The following is a 21,010-nucleotide window of genomic DNA, read 5'->3' on the forward strand; positions in this document are numbered from 1 at the left end:
TATTTTGTCAAGATCAAAGTCGCAGCAATATGAGAATATTAAGCTCAAATAAAATATAAAAATTCATAACATCATAAGATTAAATCAAAACATTTGCAAAATAAAGACAAAATGATGTCACATGAGAATGATGTATTTTATGAAGACTATCCTCATAATTTTGTTTAACTAGAAATAAATGTAAATATTTTTTTTAACTTATATTACTTACATAAATAGGGCTAATAGTTATGCTAAAATAGAGACAGGCTATTGTTAAAGGAATAAACAGCTTGCCACAGATGTTTTGGAAATCAACAGGTCTGAAAAAGTTACATTGTGTGTGTGTGTGTGTGCGCGCGCGTGCAAGTGTAAACGCCGCTCATTTAGAGGAATTACGGTAAAAACGTCAACGTCAAAGAGGAAGAACATTTAGTGACAGCAGTGCTCCTCAAATCGACTCTAACACTACAGTAGCGTTACACACTGCGAGGTAAGCATTGATCAAGCTGTTACACCGTGCTTCATCAACATTACTGCGCGCTGCATCTACATCTCTGCTGTTAGCTTTGGTTAGAGTTAACCTTAATCGGTTTTGTTCAGTTTTCTATCTACCAGGCTAATATCGGGAAGGTCTGTGCTGTTGCATATTAAAAGCATGCAGCTGAAGTTATTAGCACGAGCATTAAGGCAGCTTTAATGTGTTTTAGTCCGAGATCGAGTGGAAATAACAGCAGTCTCGGCTCTTGTTTGGTTGAGTGCACGTGAGCTAACCAGCTATCAGCTGACTGGCAATGAATGAATTGATAGTGCACGCGCTAATAGTGTATAAAGTTAGCACAAATGGACTTTTACACATTACTTTTATGTGACCTCGTGCACTGTCTTCAGTAAATCATTCTCTAAACACAGAGCCTTGTTATTTGACAGTCAGAGTCTATCACACACAGCCTCAATGAACTCAGTGTGTGTAGACGATGGCACTGGGTCACGAGACTGGCTGGACATGCACAGATATTGTCTCAGATTAACCTTCTTTCAGGTTATAATGCTTGGCCCTGAGTCTCATGCTTTGAGATATCAGATGGTGATTCACTGGGCTGACTGAATCTGGTTCCTGGTGATTTTGCAGTCAGATATGTTTTGTTTGTAAGGTGTTTCTGAGCCACTGAAACATGTATAATCTGCTGCAGAGCAATTACATTTCTTATGTGACCTTGACCAAAGTCTAACTTTAAGTCACCTGTGTTTCAAAGTGGGGTCTGTGAAAAATATTTAGAGAGAGAGAGAAAAAAAAGATTTAAAAAGATATTTTTTTATATAGTTTATTTGTGCACTTATTTGTTTCTTATTTTTATGTATTTCAATAAATTTTATTTTTAGTTAGATTCAAACACAAATAAAAAATAAATTTTCAATACTTTTAGTGTTTGTTTGAATTAGATTGAGAGAGATTTAGATTCAAATAAACAGATAAAATTACTTCAAAATAAATAAGTAAATAAATGTTTACTTAATAAAAAGCAAATAAATAAAATCTATTTAGGTGTTAATTTTTTATTTTATTTAGATTAAAAAACTAAAACAAAGAAAAAATCAGTACTGAATAAACAAATATATATATATATATATATATATATATATATATATATATATATATATATATATATATATATATATAAATAACAGTTAATTAATCTGTTTTTGTATTTGTTTGGATCTAAAATGTATACATTTTATTACCATAAAAAAACAAATTTGGATTCAAATGAATATACGAGCAAATAAATTATTATATCAGTATAGCACAAAAATAAGTTGGAGGAAAAAAAAAAAACTAAATAAAACACACTTGAAAATATCTTTTTGAATAATATAGGCATTTATATGATATTAAGTTTTAACAGTATAAAAAAGGGCTTAATTCAAGAATCTATAAACATCCCTTTAAAATTTTTGGATGATCATTCTTGTCCCTCGTACAAGAATGATCATATTTAAGGCTTTGAGGCATCTAAAAGATTAAAAAACCGTAATGATGGCGTCTAGCCCTCAATAATTAGCTGTGAATCTGTCTTCCTCCTCAGGTTGGTTATAGTTGTTCTCCCGGCTCGGTCGGTCGGTTCTCGTCTTCTGTTTGACGTGTTGCACAATTCAGCTGCTGTTAGAGCAGGAAACACTGGCTGCACAGCTTGGCCTTTGCCTGCTCTTATCCCAGGAGAATGGAGTTAAACTTGTTAATGTGATCGCATGAGAAGTCCTGCTGGGATGAAGCACGCTGGGGCCCCTAGGGGCCCTCTTGCCCTCATTTTTCTCCTAAGGTTTATATGAAGTCCTTTGATTGTAAACTGCTGCCTTCTGCTGTAATGTTGATTTATTGCAAGATCAGAAATGGTTAATGATGATCAATCAGTCATTGAATGAAAATTAAATTGCATCGCTAAAAGAATAATAAATGATCATCTGTATTTCAGCATAGATAAATATATATTAGCTGGGTTTATTAATCGGCTAATAATTGTCTCTTGACCGCTGCATTTGATACATTAACATTTAATAATTTGGCAGACGCTTTTATCCAAAGAGTCTTAAAAAAGAGGACAGTAGAAGCAAATAGGATTGTTAAGTGCTAGTATTAATTGGTCAGGTGCTGGCAAAAAAAATAGTTTGAAAATGGCTAAAGATTCAGATGCTTGAAGTGAAAGCCACAATACGAAGTCATTTATATTGCCTTCAGTGTCTTCATTTGATCAGCTTGTGCATTCCCTGGGAAGTGAACTCATGACCTTGGTATTGCTAGCCATGTTTTCTTATTATTTAAAAAATAATAATGTTAGTATATTTGGACTGTTTCTCATTCAGGAGCATTAATCGTATCATATATTAGTACCAGCTAATGGATTTAACCATTAAAAATGAGTTAAACGGATAAAATATGGAATCCAGAAAAATTAAAATGGAAAAATGGAATTTGAAAAAAAAAAAAACGGAATTTGGGAAAAAAGTTCAAGTTCATTTATTTATAAAGCACCACTTAACACAGTCACCCGACTGACCAAAGTGCTGTACAAAATAAAATGCATGACATATAGAGATAAAATAAAGCAGATAGAATTGACAACACTAGAACATGTTACATGCCAGTCCAAGTTAAAAGAGTGTATAGCTTCCCTTGAGCATTTGATGGTACATAATAATTAAAAACACCAAGTGTGAAAATTTACATTCCAGTAGACAGTATGTCTAGCACTTTATCACAAATATTATGTTTTTACACACGACTACCTGAAACTAATGAACGTACTAAAAACTATCCCTGTCAATCCAAAAAGGCAAGGGAGAACAGGTGGGTTTTTAAGAGAGATTTAAAGATACCTAGTGAAGGAGCAGTTCTGATGTGTCTTGGAAGGTTGTTCCACAATCTCGGGCCTGCGATAGAGAATGCTCTATCATGTTTAAATGGGGCATGTTTAAATGGATTTCATAGGGCCCTACTAGTATAATCATGACCTATGAGCAGACATGACTTGGATATGAATGGATTGATTTGAAAACATTAGGACACTGCTGTGTAGTAAGAGTTGGCTTTACTTTCTGACTCGTGTGGTCTGAGCGCTCACCTGATGCATCACAGCCAGTCCAAAACATCTCCAAATCTCCCGACTCGTATGAGTTTCTTTTACTGTTGCATTGAATCCAAGACAAATACCATACAGTTCATTATCTGTGATGGTTTTGGAGAGGGGCATGTTTATCTCATTGCATTAAACGGGTCTCTGTAAGACCCAGCAGATAACAAGGCTGTGATGTAAACTGGAGATTAGTCAACATGCAGCTTCTGTTTAAACCAGTGATAAAGCTTTGCCTCCTTGATCTCTGGTGCTTCAGATGGTGTTGTCCTGGCTGTCACGTACCAGCCTCTTAATTCTGGGAAGTTCCCGTGCCTTTGGTGTTGAATAGAGGCGGAGAAAGTGTCCGAGCTCTCATTTGCAGAAGCGGAGGGCCAGGATAAGAGATTTTGACATTTTTGGAGATATTCTGAATTTTATGTGGGGAAATTGTCCTGCCGTTGAGAACAGGATCAAAGGTGTAGTTATAATTTTTATATTTTAAGATAGTGTACTGCAGATACTGTTTGAACTTGCTAAAAAAAACTTGGTAACACTTTAGAATAGGTAACACCTATTAGGTGCTTATTGGCATGCATATTACTAGATTATAAACCATGTATTAGTGCTAATAAAGAACATATTAATGCCTTATTCTACTTGACTTTATTCTACATCCCTAATTTTACTTACTAACTTTTAATAAGCAGCAATTTAAGAATTTATTGAGAGAAATGTCATAGTTAATAGTTAACAAGTGTTACCTATTCCAAAGTGTTACCAAAAACGTATTTACTTATTATGGAAAAACAACACTTTTAAAGAATAAACTTAAGTGTGAACTGAAAGTAATGTTTTCTGACGCTTATTTAAATGTTAATCTCAATCAAATGAATGTTTTTGTTAGATTAAATTAATATTCAGTTTAATTAGCTGAATTTTAGAGTTCTTTTTTGACCCACTTAAGTAGGACTTAAGTACGTCTATCATAATTCTGTTGTCTTATATGGTTAAATTGTACTGCTGTATACACTGAAAAGCATTAAAGCACTTAAAATACTTAAATGTAATTTCTGTTGAAACTTGCATGTCATGTATTTAAATATATTTGTATTACACATTTATAATGGTGGAGTTGCTATTAAGTACATATAAAATGTATTAACTTGTAAATGTAATGAATGTAATTGAATAACACACTATAGTTAAAACTACTGGACCCATTTATGTTAAGTGTCTTACTACTTACATTTAAATTAATCATCTGATATTGTGCAACTACTGTGTGCATACGTTTTAACATTGTACTTATGTTTAAAAATACCTTCTTGTAATTACATCTGTAATTATCCTACCCCTACACATTAACCCATGCTTAAACCTAATCTATCCCTAACCTTGCTCGTATCTCTCCTCAGTAGAAGCAAAAGTTTTTGTAATTCAGCATGAACACTTTAAGTACATTGTACCTAACAATTACATTTATTTTTTACTTAAGAACATAGTAGTTAAAGGAAACTATTTTAATTTGGGACCAAATTATTGTTAATTACAAAACTATATACTGTATCTAAATATCTTTGTAATTAGACTTTTGTTATGGTGAAGTTGCAAGTTTAACTTAATGCAATATTGAATAACACACTACAATTAAAATTATAATCAAGTACTTAAGTCAATCAATCACTTGTTTTTTTAAAGCACAACAAAAGATTATTAAAATAATGATTCAAAATGTACTTTTAAAGTAAAGCTTTTAATTATACACTATAACAAAGTGCACTTTTTAAAAGTGTACTTAAGTGTGTTAAGAAAATAGGCCTACATTTAACTGTTTTTTTTTATTATTTAATGAATGTAAATTTAAGATAAAGTATACTTCAAGTGCACATTTAATACAAATAAAACACAAGATAATGTTTGCATAATACCATACTTTTCTGACATCATAACTTAATCATTTGTGATCTCATGTAAATGTCTCAACATGGTATTACCATTGATTTTATCATCTCCAAAAATAGTTACTTAGGATTTTTCTCTTCTTTTCAATTTAAGGTTCAAGAGTGTGCAGTGAAGAAGCGTGTCTTTAGTTATGACGAACCCTTATGCACACATCATTGAGCCTCTGGACCCCCAGAAGCCTGACCACAAGTTCTTCAACCTTAAAAAGCTTAAGGACCCCAGATATGGTAAGATAGTACTTTGTGTCTGTGAATTGTTGAATGAAAGTTACAGCAACTGTGCTGCTGGCAGTGTTATTGTATGGAAAATGACCTGAGTAGAGACATGACTGTGTCTTTCTCTATGCCTTTCTTTGAAGACCAGCTTCCCTTCTCCATCCGTGTGCTGCTGGAGTCTGCAGTGAGGAACTGTGATGGGTTCCTGGTGAAGAAAGAGGATGTGGAGAAAGTCCTCAACTGGAAGGTGACGCAGAGTCAGACCGTGGAGGTGCCTTTCAGACCGGCTCGCGTCATCTTGCAAGACTTCACGTAGGTTTTAACTGGGTCTCCATAACCTGCTGCTTTTCATCTTTAGGTTACATACGTCTCATTGTTTGTTCGCTGTAAACAGTGGTGTTCCTGCAGTGGTCGACTTTGCAGCCATGCGTGATGCAGTGAAAAAATTACAGGGCGACCCGGAGAAGATTAATCCAGTCTGTCCGGCAGACCTCGTCATAGATCATTCCATTCAGGTTGACTTCAACAGGAAGTAGGTCTTTGCCACTTGACGGAAATGTAAAATAGACTCTGTTTGATGTTTTTTTCATGTGCTGAGTTCTCATGCTTAAATGTTTGAAATATGTTCAAGTTGTGTTACTGATTACATTTCAAGAGTACTTGCCTTCTACAACTTATTTTTCTATCTCTTAAGTCTAAATCAAGAACACAGATCAATCGTAGACAACCGGCATGAGAAAATGACACCACTGTGAAATTTTAGTTTTTTTGGTAATTTATAAGTATATGTTCAAACCAAATGCATTAAATGCAGTTCGCTGAATTTTAAGTGCTTTTTGACATACTTAAGTAGGACTTAACCACATTTTTAAATTTAATTTTATAATTATTTATTTTGCCTTTGAAATATGGTTAAACTATACTGCCGAATATACTGACAAGAATTACTAAAATATACTTTAATGTCATTCCAGTTGAAACTTGTATGTAATGTATTTTAAAATTATGTACATTTTCAAATATATTGGCTTTACATTTAATATTGAATAACAATCTACAGTTAAAATTATAAAGGAGTTCTTTAAATGTGCTTTAGCATGTTAGTCAACAACACATCAAAATAAGTGTACTTCTTTAAAAATTATTTGATATATTATAAAACAAAATATATTTTAAAGTTAAACTTTTAATTTGACGTCATTTATATTATATCATCTGCAAGTTTTTTTTTTAATGCACTATTAAGATTTGAAGTACACTACAAGTGCTCATTCAGTACTTGTACAGTACTAATTAAGCACCCTTCTTTTTCATAAGTGTAGCTGTTTAAATTATTTGGGGGCTCTGTCCTTAAGAGCTCCCAAAATGTTATTGTCACAACTAAAAATGAAAACTACCTCTAAAATGTCACTTGAAGCGCTTGTCTTGGGGTTTGCTTTCCTTTAACCTCCAGTCCAAAGTTTATTACCTTTTCCATTCTTCAAGGTCTGACAGCCTTCAGAAAAACCAAGACCTTGAATTTGAAAGGAACCGAGAACGATTTGAGTTTTTAAAGGTAATTTTCCCCTTCTGTATTTGACTAATTTTATATTGTTTGAGACTACAAGATATGATCATGGAGATGGCTTTAGAACTAATTGTGCTGGTCCACAGTGGGGTTCTAAAGCATTCCGGAACATGCGGATCATTCCTCCGGGCTCAGGAATAGTCCATCAGGTCAATCTGGAATACCTGGCCAGGGTGGTGTTTGAGCGCGATGGTTACTACTATCCGGACAGTCTGGTGGGAACGGACTCCCACACTACCATGATTGATGGGCTGGGAGTGCTGGGCTGGGGTGAGGAAAAACTCATTGAGAATCACCACAAGTTTCATTGTTTGAAATAATATATATATAATTACTTTTACATTTATCATTCTAGGTGTGAATGAGCTTCAAGTCATAACTATGAGATAAAAAGTCAAAACCGTCATAATGTATTCATAATTATGACTTTAGTATTATGACATACTGTGTATAAAATTCCCAAATCTTTGAGATGCTCAGTCATAATTATGAAATAAAAAGTTGAAATTATCATAATGTATTCATAATTATGACTTTAGTATTATGACTTATACGGTGTATAAAATTCCCAAATCTTTGAGATGCTCAGTCATAATTATGAGATAAAAAGTCGAAATTATCATAACCATGACTTGTCTCATAATTATGACTTGATATTTCATAATTATGACATGTTATCTGTAAATCATAATGCCTAATTATCATAATGTATAATTATGCCATGTCATATTTATGGCAGTTCATGTCATAATTATGATTTATCTCATAATTTCTATTTATGGCATAGTTATGACTTAGTATCTCACAATTTTGACATTTAATGTATAAGTCGAAATACACAAGTCATAATTCTAACTACATCATAATTCTGACATGAAAGTCAGTAAAGTTGGAATTATGACTTGCGTATTTCAACATACGTCAAATGTCCAAATTATGAGACATAAGTCATAACTATGCCACAAAATTAAATTATGAGAAGTCATAATTCTGACATGAAAGTCAATAAATCTCATAATTTGGATTTCAAAGTGTTTGCATTTTATGTGTAGGACATATGCATGTCACATGCATCAATTTAAACTTTTTATTTCATAATTAAAACATTTTATCTTAGTCATAGTAATGACAATGTCATAATTTTAAGTTGTAAACTTAAGTTGTAAATTGTAAATTATATAGTATCTAATAATTTTAACATTGTATGTAAAAGCCATAATACATAAGCTGTTATTATTACAATGTCAAACTTTTATGTCATAATTTTGACTTATTTTGTCACTATGACTTTGTATCTCATTATTTAGACCTTTTTGTTACTTTTTAGTTATTTTGGGAAAAATGAAAGTTAAATTGTGTATCATTGTTGGGCTTATAAATAAAGAAAAAGGGTAAATGCTAAGTGTTGAGCTGAGATTTAAGCTGCGATCCTTTGGAGCAGGTGTTGGAGGTATCGAGGCAGAGGCGGTCATGTTGGGTCAGCCGATCAGCATGGTGCTGCCAGAGGTCATTGGTTACAAACTACAAGGGACACCCACCAAATTTATCACCTCCACTGACATAGTGCTTACTGTCACCAAGGTATGCAACTCTTGCCATATCTGAATTTTAGGGTGAAATATTTAACTTTTAAGAAACAATACAAATATTTCTACTCAAAATAAGCTTCAGGGTTTAGTGGATGTTTAAAAACCAAGTTGCTTTGTTTTACTGCTTTATCTGCACAGCATTTGCGGCAAGTTGGTGTGGTTGGAAAGTTTGTGGAGTTTTTCGGCCCTGGTGTTGCTCAGCTGTCTATCGCTGACCGTGCTACTATCGCTAATATGTGCCCTGAGTATGGAGCCACCGCTGCCTTCTTCCCTGTAGACCAGATCAGCATTCATTATCTGAATCAGACGGGTAGGTTAACCTCTCCCTGATCAGTTTTAAAAGCTTCTAAACCTAGTTAAAAAAAGAAGTACACTTTAGCATACCTATGAAAACAGCACTTATTGTTGAAATAATATAATTTTAAAAGAATATACTTAAGTGCAAACTGAATGTAATGTTTCCAGAATTTTAGTTTGCATGTTAACTGTGATTTAATATGTATAAAATTTTTAATTAATAATCTATGCAATTAGTTGAACTTTAGAATGCTTTTTGACCCACTTAGGTGCATATTTATTTTAATTTCAGAATTACTTAAGTTGTCTTTGAAATATGTGCTGACGAGCATTCATGGTAAACTAAAATATACTTTAATGTAAATGTATACATTTAAAAGATATACATTGAACATTAAGTACATTTGAATAACTCTAGTTAAAATTATAATCAAGTATTTTATTTGCTTAAGTATGTTAGTCAGCACATCAAAATGAGTGTACTTTTATAGCACAACAAAAATCAGGTACTTTAAAGTAACACTTTTAAAAAATGTACTTAAGTGCATTAAAAACAGTCATGAAAATGTCTGTCTTTAAGCCACTTAAGTGGCCTTTTATTTCATTGATATCAAATTATCTGCAATATGGATTTAAAAAAAGAAATACTGTAAACATCTTAAGAGCACTACAAGTTAAGAGAAATACACTTAAGCACCCTTCGTTTTTTACAAGAGGAACTACATTCTGCTGTGCTCCAGAAAGGTTGAGTTTCTTTACTTTCTATAAGTAAGTTGGCAACTCTCACTGTTTATACAGTACGTTTTATTCCTTTGTGTTTTTAAGGGAGGGACACAGAGAAGCTGAATTACATAGAAAAGTATCTGAGAGCGGTGGGCATGTTCAGAGACTACAGCAACACAACTGAGGATCCACAATTCACTCAGGTACCAAACCTAAATTCAACACATTCTCTCAGATCTGCTGTTGACTGATAAATCAGCGCCAGTCGCTGCTGTCTGAACCTCTTTAATAATCGCTGTTCATCTTTCTCTCTTTCTTCCTCACGCAGGTTGTTGAGTTGGACCTCAGTGCGGTCGTCCCCTGCTGCAGTGGTCCCAAGCGGCCACATGACAAAGTGGCTGTGTCGGAGATGAAGCAGGACTTTAAAACGTGTTTAGGGGCCAAGGTACATGCCACAGAAACGCCTGGGAAAACACTCAGGACACAAACTCAATCTCAATCTAGAGATAATGCAGCAGTATTTTTCCTCATGAAAAAGAAAATCTAACTTTGGTAAAACTTAACTTAAGTCATAATTATTATAGAATAGATTCTGACATAAATTGAAACTGACACAAAAACATGGAGAAATTATGGCAGTCAACAATTATGATAATGTCAAAATTTTGATAGTCATTATAAGTAAATTATGAAATAGTCATAATTATGACCAAGTAAAGGATTAAGACACAAAAAGTCATAACTGGCTAAATTTATTATGACATATGTCTTTATGACATAAGTCTTTGCGAGAGTCAAAATTATGCAATAAATATTTACATAACAAAATCTAAACAAAAGAAACTATTGACAAAGTCACAATTATGACACAAAAGTCGATATTTTAACAGTATAACAATGAAAGTCATCATAACAATAATATATAAAAAGTCATGAGACTTGAAAATTGAAATCCTTTTGACTGTCAAAATTATTACAAAAACTGACGTAAAACTTCACATTATTACAATACAATTTACATGCGTCCTAATTGTATCATATAAAGTAAAAAAAAAAGTTTTTGTAAAATATTTAAGAATATTTGTTTTATGTAATAGTTACCAAAGCATGATTATTTTTCTTGTATTATTTTGTCACTGGAAGCTCATTTCCTTTTGAAATATATCAAGTGTGTGTATAGTTTGGTCAAGTTAATATTGTTAACTTTAGGAGTACACTAAATTAAAGATGGCCTAAAAGCAAATATGCGTGAGCTGTGGACATGACCGTAATGTCTTAAAATGAACAAATTTTGATTTCATCAATGCATATTTTTCATCCCCATCCCTGTCTGTGTGTGTTGTGTACAGCAAGGCTTCAAAGGATTCCAGGTGGCTCCTGAGCGTCATGATGTTCAAGTGCCTTTCCAGTTTAACGGAGCGGAGTATTCCCTGTCTCACGGATCCGTGGTCATCGCAGCCATCACCAGCTGCACCAACACCAGTAACCCCTCCGTCATGCTGGGAGCAGGTACATGTCTGTCCACAGGGATGCCATCCCAATTTAATGGTTAATAGATGGTTCTTTTCCAAATTTCAAAAGTGTATGGAAATGGGGCTCCAAAAACACCATCGAAGTAGTCCATATGACTCTTTCTCCATATCGTTCTTAATGATATCATTTTCATTTTAGCTGTACATTTTAAAGGGATGGTTCCCCCCAAAATTGAAATTCTGACAAATATTCTAAATTGTGGCAGTCATAATCATTACATTACATATTTATTACAAAATTATGAGACTTTTTTTGTCAAAGTTTCTACTTATGACTTTGTATAAAATAATTGTCATTTATTCTTATAATTATTTTTCTTTTAATAATTATGTCATGATTGAATCTTACCAAAGCATGATTTTTCTTGTTTCAGGTAAACCCTCATTTAATGTTTTACCAACTTGCACATGCATTTGTGCCAAAACACTGGTGTAACAAAAGCCTCTTTGTTTTGTAATCCTAAATATATGATATTATATTTGGCATTCGTTTTTCAAAACCGACCTGTTTCCCATTTTTGAGGCCCATTATAAATACGCCAACAAGCTCAAAATGTGATTGTCACTTCCCGGTTGTAGATGTATTTAATGTTTTCCTGTGGTAATGCTGTCTCTGTGTTTGTGTCAGGTCTGTTGGCGCAGAAGGCAGTAAAGGCTGGTCTCAGTGTCAAGCCGTACATTAAGACCAGTCTGTCTCCAGGCAGTGGAGTGGTCACATACTACCTCAAAGAGAGCGGGGTCATGGACTTCCTCTCACAGTTAGGGTGAGCAGCGCCTCACTGTCAGTGAAATATTTCAGCGTTCCTTCATATAAATATAATTCATGTGGTTTTAAAGGAGCTACAGAAATAAAACAGGCCACGCAACTGAATCATTATGACTGTTATTTGGGTCGGTCTTTCTTACACATAGTCTCAAAGTATTATTTATATACTATTATAGTATTTATTAATATTGTAAATTAGCGTTTATTTTTATATGTTGAGTTTTCATTTTAATTTTAGTTTAAGTTTTAGTAATTTTTAATTTGCCATTTATGTATATATATATATATATATATATATACACATACATAGATACATACAGTGTGTATGTGTATATATTTAGCTTTAATATTTATTTCTTTTAGCTTTTTTTTTTACTATTTTATTTCAGTTAGATTTTATGTTCGTGTCTTAAGTTTGGTTTTTGTTGGTGTTTATTCAAGCACAGTTTTTACTGTTTATATTAGGTTTATATATATATATATATATATATATATATATATATATATATTTATATTGTTTTCCATCTTACATTTTTATTTTATTTTTAATATGTAATTTTATTACATTTTTAGCTCTACCTGGTAATTTTTGTACTTCAGCTTGAACTTATTTTATTGCAGTTAGTTTTTAGTAAAATAGTTAATTTTAGTAATTTTAATGTTATTTTACTTAAGTTTGTTGCCAAGACAACATTAGTTTAGTTGTTTAATCTTCAATCCTATATTTTTATTTTATTTTATTAAAATTTATATTTATCTAATTTTTAGGTCATTCAGCTTGAACTTATTTTTTTCTGTTAGTTTATAAGGTTTAGTTTCTTTTATTTATTTTTTATTATATAAGCATAGTTTTTACTGTTTTCATCAGTTCTTTTTTGTCATATATACAGTATATGTTTTAGTAATAGCCAAGACATCTTTTTTTTTTTTACTTTTCCATTCCATGTTTTTATTTTATTTCAACTTTATTTAAAGTAACAAATTCAAAATAATTTTTTTAAAATAGTTTTAGTTAACAGTAACAACACTTGTGCATCTTCAGTTTCGAGGTTGTTGGTTACGGCTGCATGACCTGCATTGGAAACAGTGGACCCCTTCCAGAGCCGGTTGTAGAGGCGATTACTAAAGTAAACAAGCTTTTACTCTCTGTTTTAAGATGTTTTTGGATCATATTTTGAAATTCAGAACAGTTTTCATGATTTATTTCTGTCTCAGGGTGATTTGGTTGCTGCGGGTGTCCTGTCTGGAAACAGGAACTTCGAGGGTCGCGTCCATCCCAACACACGGGCCAATTACCTGGCCTCTCCTCCTCTGGTCATCGCCTATGCTATAGCAGGCACAGTGAGAATAGATTTTGAAAAAGAGCCTTTGGGTGAGTAGTGTTTACCAGGCATTAAATCTCACTCTTTTACATGCCGAAGGTAGTTGTTCTTTTAAAAACATGAACACTGCCCATGTTTCTTGGCCTGTTTTCATGCAGCCATGAACTCTCAGGGAAAAGAGGTTTTCCTGAGGGACATCTGGCCCACGCGGGAGGAGATCCAGGCGGTGGAGAGACAGTTTGTCATTCCTGCCATGTTTAAGGAGGTCTATGAGAAAGTTGAGGTACTGCTGACCTAATAACTCCTCTATTATAAATCAAAACAATGTTCAGATACCCAAGCGCATCATTCTGCAGTGAACACATTGGGCTCTTAATATTTAAATGTTTTTATATTCAGAAAGTGAATGAACGCTGGAACTTACTGAAAGCTCCTTCTGACAAGCTGTATACCTGGGATCTTAATTCTACTTACATTAAATCCCCTCCTTTCTTTGATGGACTGGTAATGTATACCATTGCTTTTTTTTCCCATTATTATAACTATAGCTTCATAAAAAAAAAAAAAAGTGTCCCTGGAGCACAGAACCAGTCATAAGTCGCTGGGGTATATTTGTAGCAATAGCCAAAAATACATTGTATGGGTCAAAATGATAGATTTTTCTTTTATGCCAAAAATCATTAGGATATTAAGCAAAGATCATGTTCCATGAAGATATTTAGTAAATTTCCTACCGTAAATATATTTAATCTTAATTTTTTATTAGTAATATGCATTGCCAAGAACTTCATCTGGACAACTTTAAAGGCATTTTTTTAATATTTTGATTTTTTTGGCACCCTCAGATTCCAGATTTTCAAATATTGTCCGATCATAACAAACCATAACGTCAATGGAAAGCTTATTTATTCAGCTTTTGGATGATATTTATCTCAATTCCAAAAAAATTTTACCCTTGTCACTGGTTTTGTGGCCCTGGGTCACAATTAATAGATTTTAGCATATTTTAAAAAGAGAACTTACGTTTGAAATAGTACACTTTAAAAGAATATATTTAAGTGTGAAACGAATGTAATGTTTTAAAACGCTTAAATGCAATTAAATTGAAGTGTATTATAGGTAAAATTTATATGCAATGAGCTGAACTTTAAAGTGCTTTTTAAAGTACGACGTTAGTATATCCTTTGTTGTAATTTCATAATTTCTTCTATTGTCTTTGAAATATGATTAAAGTACTGCCGAATGTACTGACAAGCATTTATGGTAAACTATAATGTACTTTAATGTAATTTCTATTGAAACGTGTATTGAGTACATTCAAGATATATAAATGTAATATTATACAACACACTATAAAGTTATAATCAAGTACTTTGCATGTGCATTATTACGTTAGTAAAAATAATTATACTTTAAAACACAACAAAGATTATTAAAACAATGATTAAGTGTACTTTACAGTAAAATTAAATTTGATATTACAAAACTCACTTGTGTTCAAAGTGTACTTAAGTGTCATGAAAGTGTCACTGTTTAAGTCACTTAAGTGGCCTTTTATGTCATTAATACTATATTATAAGCAAGTACAGATTTTAAAAAAATATACTTTTAAGATTTGAATTCTGTCTTTGAAATATAATTAAAGTGCTGCTGAATGTACTGACAAGCATTTATGGTAAACTAAAACGTACTTAATGTAATTTCTATTGAAACGTGTATGTCATGTATTTTAATTATGTTTAATTACATGTTTTGTAATTAAACATTTGAACTGTAGTTGCGGTTTAGTACATTTAAAATATTTAAATTTAATATTAAAAAACACACTATAAAGTTATAATCAAGTACTTTGCATGTGCGTTATTTTATTATCACATCAAAATAATTATACTACTTTAAAAACACATCAAAGATTATTAAAAAATAGTGATTAAGTGTCTCAACAGTAAAATTAAATTGGATATTAAAAGTTTACTTAAGTGTGTAAAGAAACGGTTATGAAAGTATTTCTTTTCAAGTCACTTAAGTGACCTTTTATTTCATCAATATTATATTATAAGCAAGTGCAGTGTTTTATTTGTTTTTGTTTTTTAATACACTTTTAAGATTTAGTACACTTCATGTGCACATTCAATACTGTTTTCTTTCACAAGGTTTGGCAAAAACTGTAAACATAAAATCCTTTGCTGTTGCATTTTTAGACCCAGGAGCTGCAGACACCAGCCTCCATAACAGATGCGTATGTGCTGCTCAATTTGGGAGATTCTGTGACCACGGACCACATCTCGCCTGCAGGAAACATTGCTCGTAACAGTCCTGCGGCACGATACCTGACCAACCGCGGGTGAGACTTTCACTTTCAATTCAAGCTGTTACTCACCTCATCTTTGTGTGATGTCTGTGCAAATCAGCTCTATATGGTCTTTATAATGAGATGTGCCTTACGATGTGTAACATGATATTGTTTCTATTCCTAGACTCACCGCGAGGGAGTTTAATTCATATGGTTCTCGTCGAGGGAATGATGCAGTCATGGCTCGAGGCACATTTGCCAACATCCGCCTTTTTAACAAGTTTATAAACAAGCAAGCACCAAGTACCATCTACCTTCCTACAGGGGAGACGGTGTGAAACTCATTTATTATTACTATAGTCGGAAAGCATAATACTATTTCTTTATTAATAATAGAATATTAGGCAAAACGTGTATTATATATATATATATATATATATGCATGTATTAGGGTTTGCCAACTGTCCAGAGAAGATGTGATCAAAAAAGACAAGTTGTTAAATAGTAAAAAACATTTCACGTTTAAATAACCTTGTATTACACATTCTTAACCTTGGACCTCATTTTTAAAACACAAAATGACCAATAAAGAATCAAAAGCAGCTAATACTAGTTCTCCAAGCTGTCTTTAATTGAATAATGCATGTCCATTCATTCATACAGTACATGGTTGCAACAAGATTTAAGTTCAGAATTTTAAGCAGTTTAAAAAACGATTCATTGACTGACGTTTCATAGACATTCAGTTGTTCTGCTTTCAGATTGTATGACATTAAAATACTTTTTAGAATTAAAATGTACTTAAATAGGTTTTTAACCTTTTTAACACCTTTTACACACACTTAACTGCAGATACTGAAATGACAGTAAAAATATTTTAAGTGTCCCTTATTTGGAGCTTTATTTTCCTACAATGAGCCACGATTGTTTTCTGTTTTCCTTTTCTGAAGTTGGCAACCCTAGTGTGCATGTCTGTGTATCCATTGCAATTTTTACTTTTTTTATTTATTTAAATTATTTAAATTTAGTGTTTTTTTTGGGTCAGATGGATGTGTTTGACGCGGCAGAGAAATATCAGCAGGCTGGTCATCCTCTCTTGATTCTGGCGGGTAAAGAGTATGGATCGGGAAGCTCTAGAGATTGGGCGGCTAAAGGGCCCTTCCTGCTGGTGAGACTTTATACATCATCTAATGTTCCTACAAAATCATATATTGAGACAGTCATGCATAACTTAGCCACATGTATGGGAGACAAAAACTTCCAGTACATATCACATTTAATTCGTGGCAATCAAGTGTTCTTAAGTGTATAAAATGTGCATGTAGTGTACTTCAATATTTTTAAAATACTGTACTTGCGTATTGTAGATAATGTAACTAGTGTAATAAAAGGCTACTTAAGTGACTTAAAGAGAGACTGTTCTTGTATTCACTTTCTTGTATTTCTGAACTCGTCAAATTACATTTTACTGTAAAGTACACTTAATCACGGTTTCAATAATCTTTGTTGTGTTTAATTGGGTGAAAAACCCTTTGAAGTTCAGCTAATTACTTTTAATACAAATTTAAACTATAACATATTTTCACTTAATTGCACTTAACCATACACTTGAGTGTCCGAAAGCACTACATTAAGTTCACTCTTTTAAAAAATGTATGATTTGCATAACAAGTACTTTCTTTACAAGTTCAGCTCTTCTTTACACTTTCACAGTTAGCAAACAGCCACAGTTTCTGTATCTGATAGAGAAAAAGATTGCAATCCTGTCAGCACTGCTGATTATTGTTCTCTGTCTCAGGGCATCAAAGCAGTTCTAGCGGAGAGTTACGAGCGCATCCATCGCAGTAATCTGGTTGGGATGGGCATCATCCCTCTGGAGTATCTGCCCGGTGACAGTGCTGAAAGCCTTGGGCTCAGCGGCCGCGAGAGATACACTGTGGTCATTCCTCCACAGATCACGCCTAGAATGACTGTCGACATCAAGGTACACACGATTTCACCTCAAACCGAGCCTTAAATCAGCCGTTCAACAAAAAAAGAAACAGTTTAAAAGCCACATAGTTATGGAAGGAAATAATAAGGAATCGGTTCTCTTTCTGATTCCGTTTAAAAATTCTAATTATAAAACCGAGAGTTCCGGTCCTTGATTCTGATTGGCTGAGCTGCGTTCAGAGCTGTTTTAAATGACTCAACAAACACACACCTTTGTTTACGTTTGTCTGTTGCTCGGCAACCACTTTATTGGAACCACAGCTGTTTCTGAGGAACTACATTGTTTGGTGGAAGAATACTGTTTTTATTCATATCATTACACTTTATTTGCTCAGTTTTATTTTGTGAAACCTTGCTACGTGTATGGAATAAATGTTTTATAAAAGCAGTAAGCCCCGTAAAGCCGTGGTTTACAGTGAATTTATATTTTTATTTATATAAATTCACTGTAAACCATGGCTTCACAGGGATTATTGCTTCATTTTGTAGCAGCAAGGTTCAAGCATCTTTGTCTCTCACATGCATATTATGATATAATCTAGTAAATGTTTTTTTCAGAACCAACAGTGAATTATGGACATAGGCACATAATAAAAAATAGAATATAGAACATGTAATGTATAAAAGTAGATGTTGTCTTCAGTGCAATCAATGGGACGTGTGGTATTTTATTTTATTTTATTTTATTAATTGAATTGATTTTTTTTATTTATGTATTTTACTTTGCTTTTCCCTGAGACCCAGGCCTGATAAAGTCCCAATTTCTTAAATTGTTTTTATTTTTAACTAAAATTAAAAAATGTAAAAAAATAAATAAACAACTATGAAATCAAATATAAATATTAGATGAAAACTTCTGCTTAAACTTGAAAGGAGAAATTTAGAAATGGTGCATTAGCAACTTATGTACATTTATAAAAATTAAATAAATAAAAAACATTTTGTAGTTTTTGTCTCACACATAAATTTTATTTTATTTTTATTTTACTTAACTTTTTAAAACCCACTTACTTTCTTAAATTAAATAATCTTTCTTAAAAAAAACTATCTAAAAATAGTGGTATTTATTTATTTAAATCTGAAATAAAATCGAAATATTAGATTAAATTTTCAGTTTAAAGACAAATGAAAATTAGAGAATGTTGTTTTAGCAACTAAAATAATAAAGTTAAAGGAACTAAATTACTAAAACTAGAATTTAAATTAAATCAATAGGTACATTATATAAATAATAAAAATGACAAAAGCACATAAAAAACAAAACAAAATCAATGCATAAAAAAGCTTATTCAAAATATGAATAAAATACTATACAAATAATCCTAAAATAACACTGACTTAAATATTTTTTATTTACATTACATTTAAAGGTAATATAACTTATGTAATTACAAATCTATTTAATTAAATGCATGACAAGTTTCAGTTTCCTATATAAATGATAATGTCATAACACTGCCTTAAATACTACTTCTTCTGCGTGCTCCATTTGATGAAGCGTGTGGTGTTTTGTTTTCATTCCTCTCTGCAGCTGGACACAGGGAAAGTGTTTCAGGTTAAGATGAGGTTCGACACAGATGTGGAGCTCACTTACTTCCATCACGGCGGCATCCTCAACTACATGATCCGCAAGATGTCCCAAAACTGACCCAGTCGGTGCGCACATCATCCACCATCTGGATGCTTGTTTTGGTTTTCTCTTTTACGAACCAACTAATGTGTTGTTTAGTTACAGTTATGTTTGAAATATGATGCATAACGTTACGTGCTGCGATATTCTATGTGCTGTACTTGATTCTGAAGCTGTGGATGAAACTGTGAGGTTTACACGAAAGCATTACACGTCTCTGTTATTCATCTTATTAATTACTGTACTTACACTAAATGTTGAACGTAGTACTTAACAAGTTATCCGCTCATGAAAATGTGCACTGCTGTTTTTTTGTTTTTTTGTTAGTTATTATAGTATAAACATCATGCATCATGCATGTGATTTATTTTAATTTTTTTTTAAGATGTACTAATGATTCCTTTTTCATTGCCCATTAATTTTCTTTCAGAAGAGTCATGTAATGGTAATGCATTAACTTTAGACTGAAATACTGAAGTTGCATCAGATAAATCCCTTTAACAGCTGTCTGATATCAAATCAAAATATGAAAGTGCCTATGTTTTCTCATATTGTGTGTCTAATCTCTTGAAAAAGCCCGTGCACGTTTCATTCCAGTCTTTATTTCTTATGCATCTGTACTCAGAGCTGGGTTGTAACTGATTACGTCATCTGGATTATGTAATCAAATTAAAACAAAGGAAGCACTTGTTATTAGATTAAATTGCATTTTCAAGGCTTCTGTCTTTCAAACACATTAAAATGCACAAATTCACACTATTTCTTATTTCCATGTAATACAGGGATTTTTTTTTTGTCAGCAAAACCTCTTTCTCCCAATGTATTAACGTGATGTACCCCTTAGATTTAAACGCAATAAATTTATAATTATGTAACACATTTGCATGTTCACGGTTTTCTGGCATTAAACTCCCGAAGCCCCTGCAGTTCCTTCACAAACCTCAGTTTGAGAAACATTGATGTAATGTTTAATGCATTCCATGTTAATTATGATATAGTGCAAGATTATACTATTTAAATCAATGTGATAAATGAGTTAAGTAATCTTAAAGTAGTCAGGCAATTGTTTTATAATGTGGAGCTTAACTGAAATGCATTACTGTTTTTTTCTTCTCTCTTTTACTTTAATCATATTCTTTGTGAAACCCTAAAATCAGCAATCTTCAGGAAACTTTAGTGATTTTTGCCTCACTCTTATACTTCAGCAGTGCGACTGAGCTTTATTTTAAGAAAAACGCTCACGTCTATAGTTTTGTGGAAACAAAAATAAATGTTTATTGGAAAATGTTCTTTTCATCTGTTTCTTTATGTGCAACAAGATACATCGTGGTGCCAGATATGATATATACATGAATACCATGCATCACTAATTCACGAGATTCATCAAGATCACATGACATTTTACAACCAGACTTTTCCTTTTATAAAAAGTCAAAATATCTAATATGGGATATCAATTATATATTGATTTATTTATAATGTAGTTTTGAGTTGGTTTGGGAATTATACTAATGTCTTCCAATTACTTCCAA

At 32.5% G+C, this 21,010-nt stretch overlaps 1 protein-coding gene across 2 annotated transcripts; it reads left to right on the forward strand.

The window, feature by feature from the left end:
• Positions 1 to 337: 337 nt before the first annotated feature.
• Positions 338 to 20,763, forward strand: aco1 (aconitase 1, soluble). 2 transcript variants are annotated; one of them, XM_052600944.1, is made up of 21 exons: positions 338 to 472; positions 5,646 to 5,779; positions 5,911 to 6,079; positions 6,162 to 6,299; positions 7,253 to 7,322; positions 7,421 to 7,604; positions 8,776 to 8,915; positions 9,062 to 9,233; positions 10,046 to 10,146; positions 10,272 to 10,388; positions 11,293 to 11,452; positions 12,104 to 12,239; positions 13,284 to 13,368; positions 13,457 to 13,613; positions 13,722 to 13,846; positions 13,963 to 14,067; positions 15,765 to 15,907; positions 16,041 to 16,188; positions 16,902 to 17,024; positions 17,655 to 17,840; positions 19,380 to 20,763. In XM_052600944.1, the coding sequence occupies exons 2-21, from the start codon at positions 5,683 to 5,685 to the stop codon at positions 19,494 to 19,496; spliced, it is 2,673 nt and encodes an 890-aa protein (XP_052456904.1). In that variant the 5' UTR covers positions 338 to 472; positions 5,646 to 5,682; the 3' UTR covers positions 19,497 to 20,763. The 2 variants fall into 2 exon arrangements, with proteins under 2 accessions (XP_052456904.1, XP_052456905.1); XM_052600945.1 differs by lacking the exon at positions 338 to 472 and adding an exon at positions 3,869 to 4,066.
• Positions 20,764 to 21,010: the final 247 nt, after the last annotated feature.

Source organism: Carassius gibelio, chromosome A7 (assembly GCF_023724105.1).
Source record: "Carassius gibelio isolate Cgi1373 ecotype wild population from Czech Republic chromosome A7, carGib1.2-hapl.c, whole genome shotgun sequence".
In the NCBI taxonomy this organism is placed as follows: Eukaryota; Metazoa; Chordata; class Actinopteri; order Cypriniformes; family Cyprinidae; genus Carassius; species Carassius gibelio.

Coding starts and splice junctions, on each gene's coding strand:
- aco1 (XM_052600944.1), top strand. CDS start 5,683: ATGACGAACCCTTATGCACACATCATTGAGCCTCTGGACCCCCAGAAG. Junction 5,780..5,910: donor GCTTAAGGACCCCAGATATG/GTAAGATAGTAC, acceptor CTTTCTTTGAAG/ACCAGCTTCCCTTCTCCATC. Junction 15,908..16,040: donor CGATACCTGACCAACCGCGG/GTGAGACTTTCA, acceptor TTCTATTCCTAG/ACTCACCGCGAGGGAGTTTA.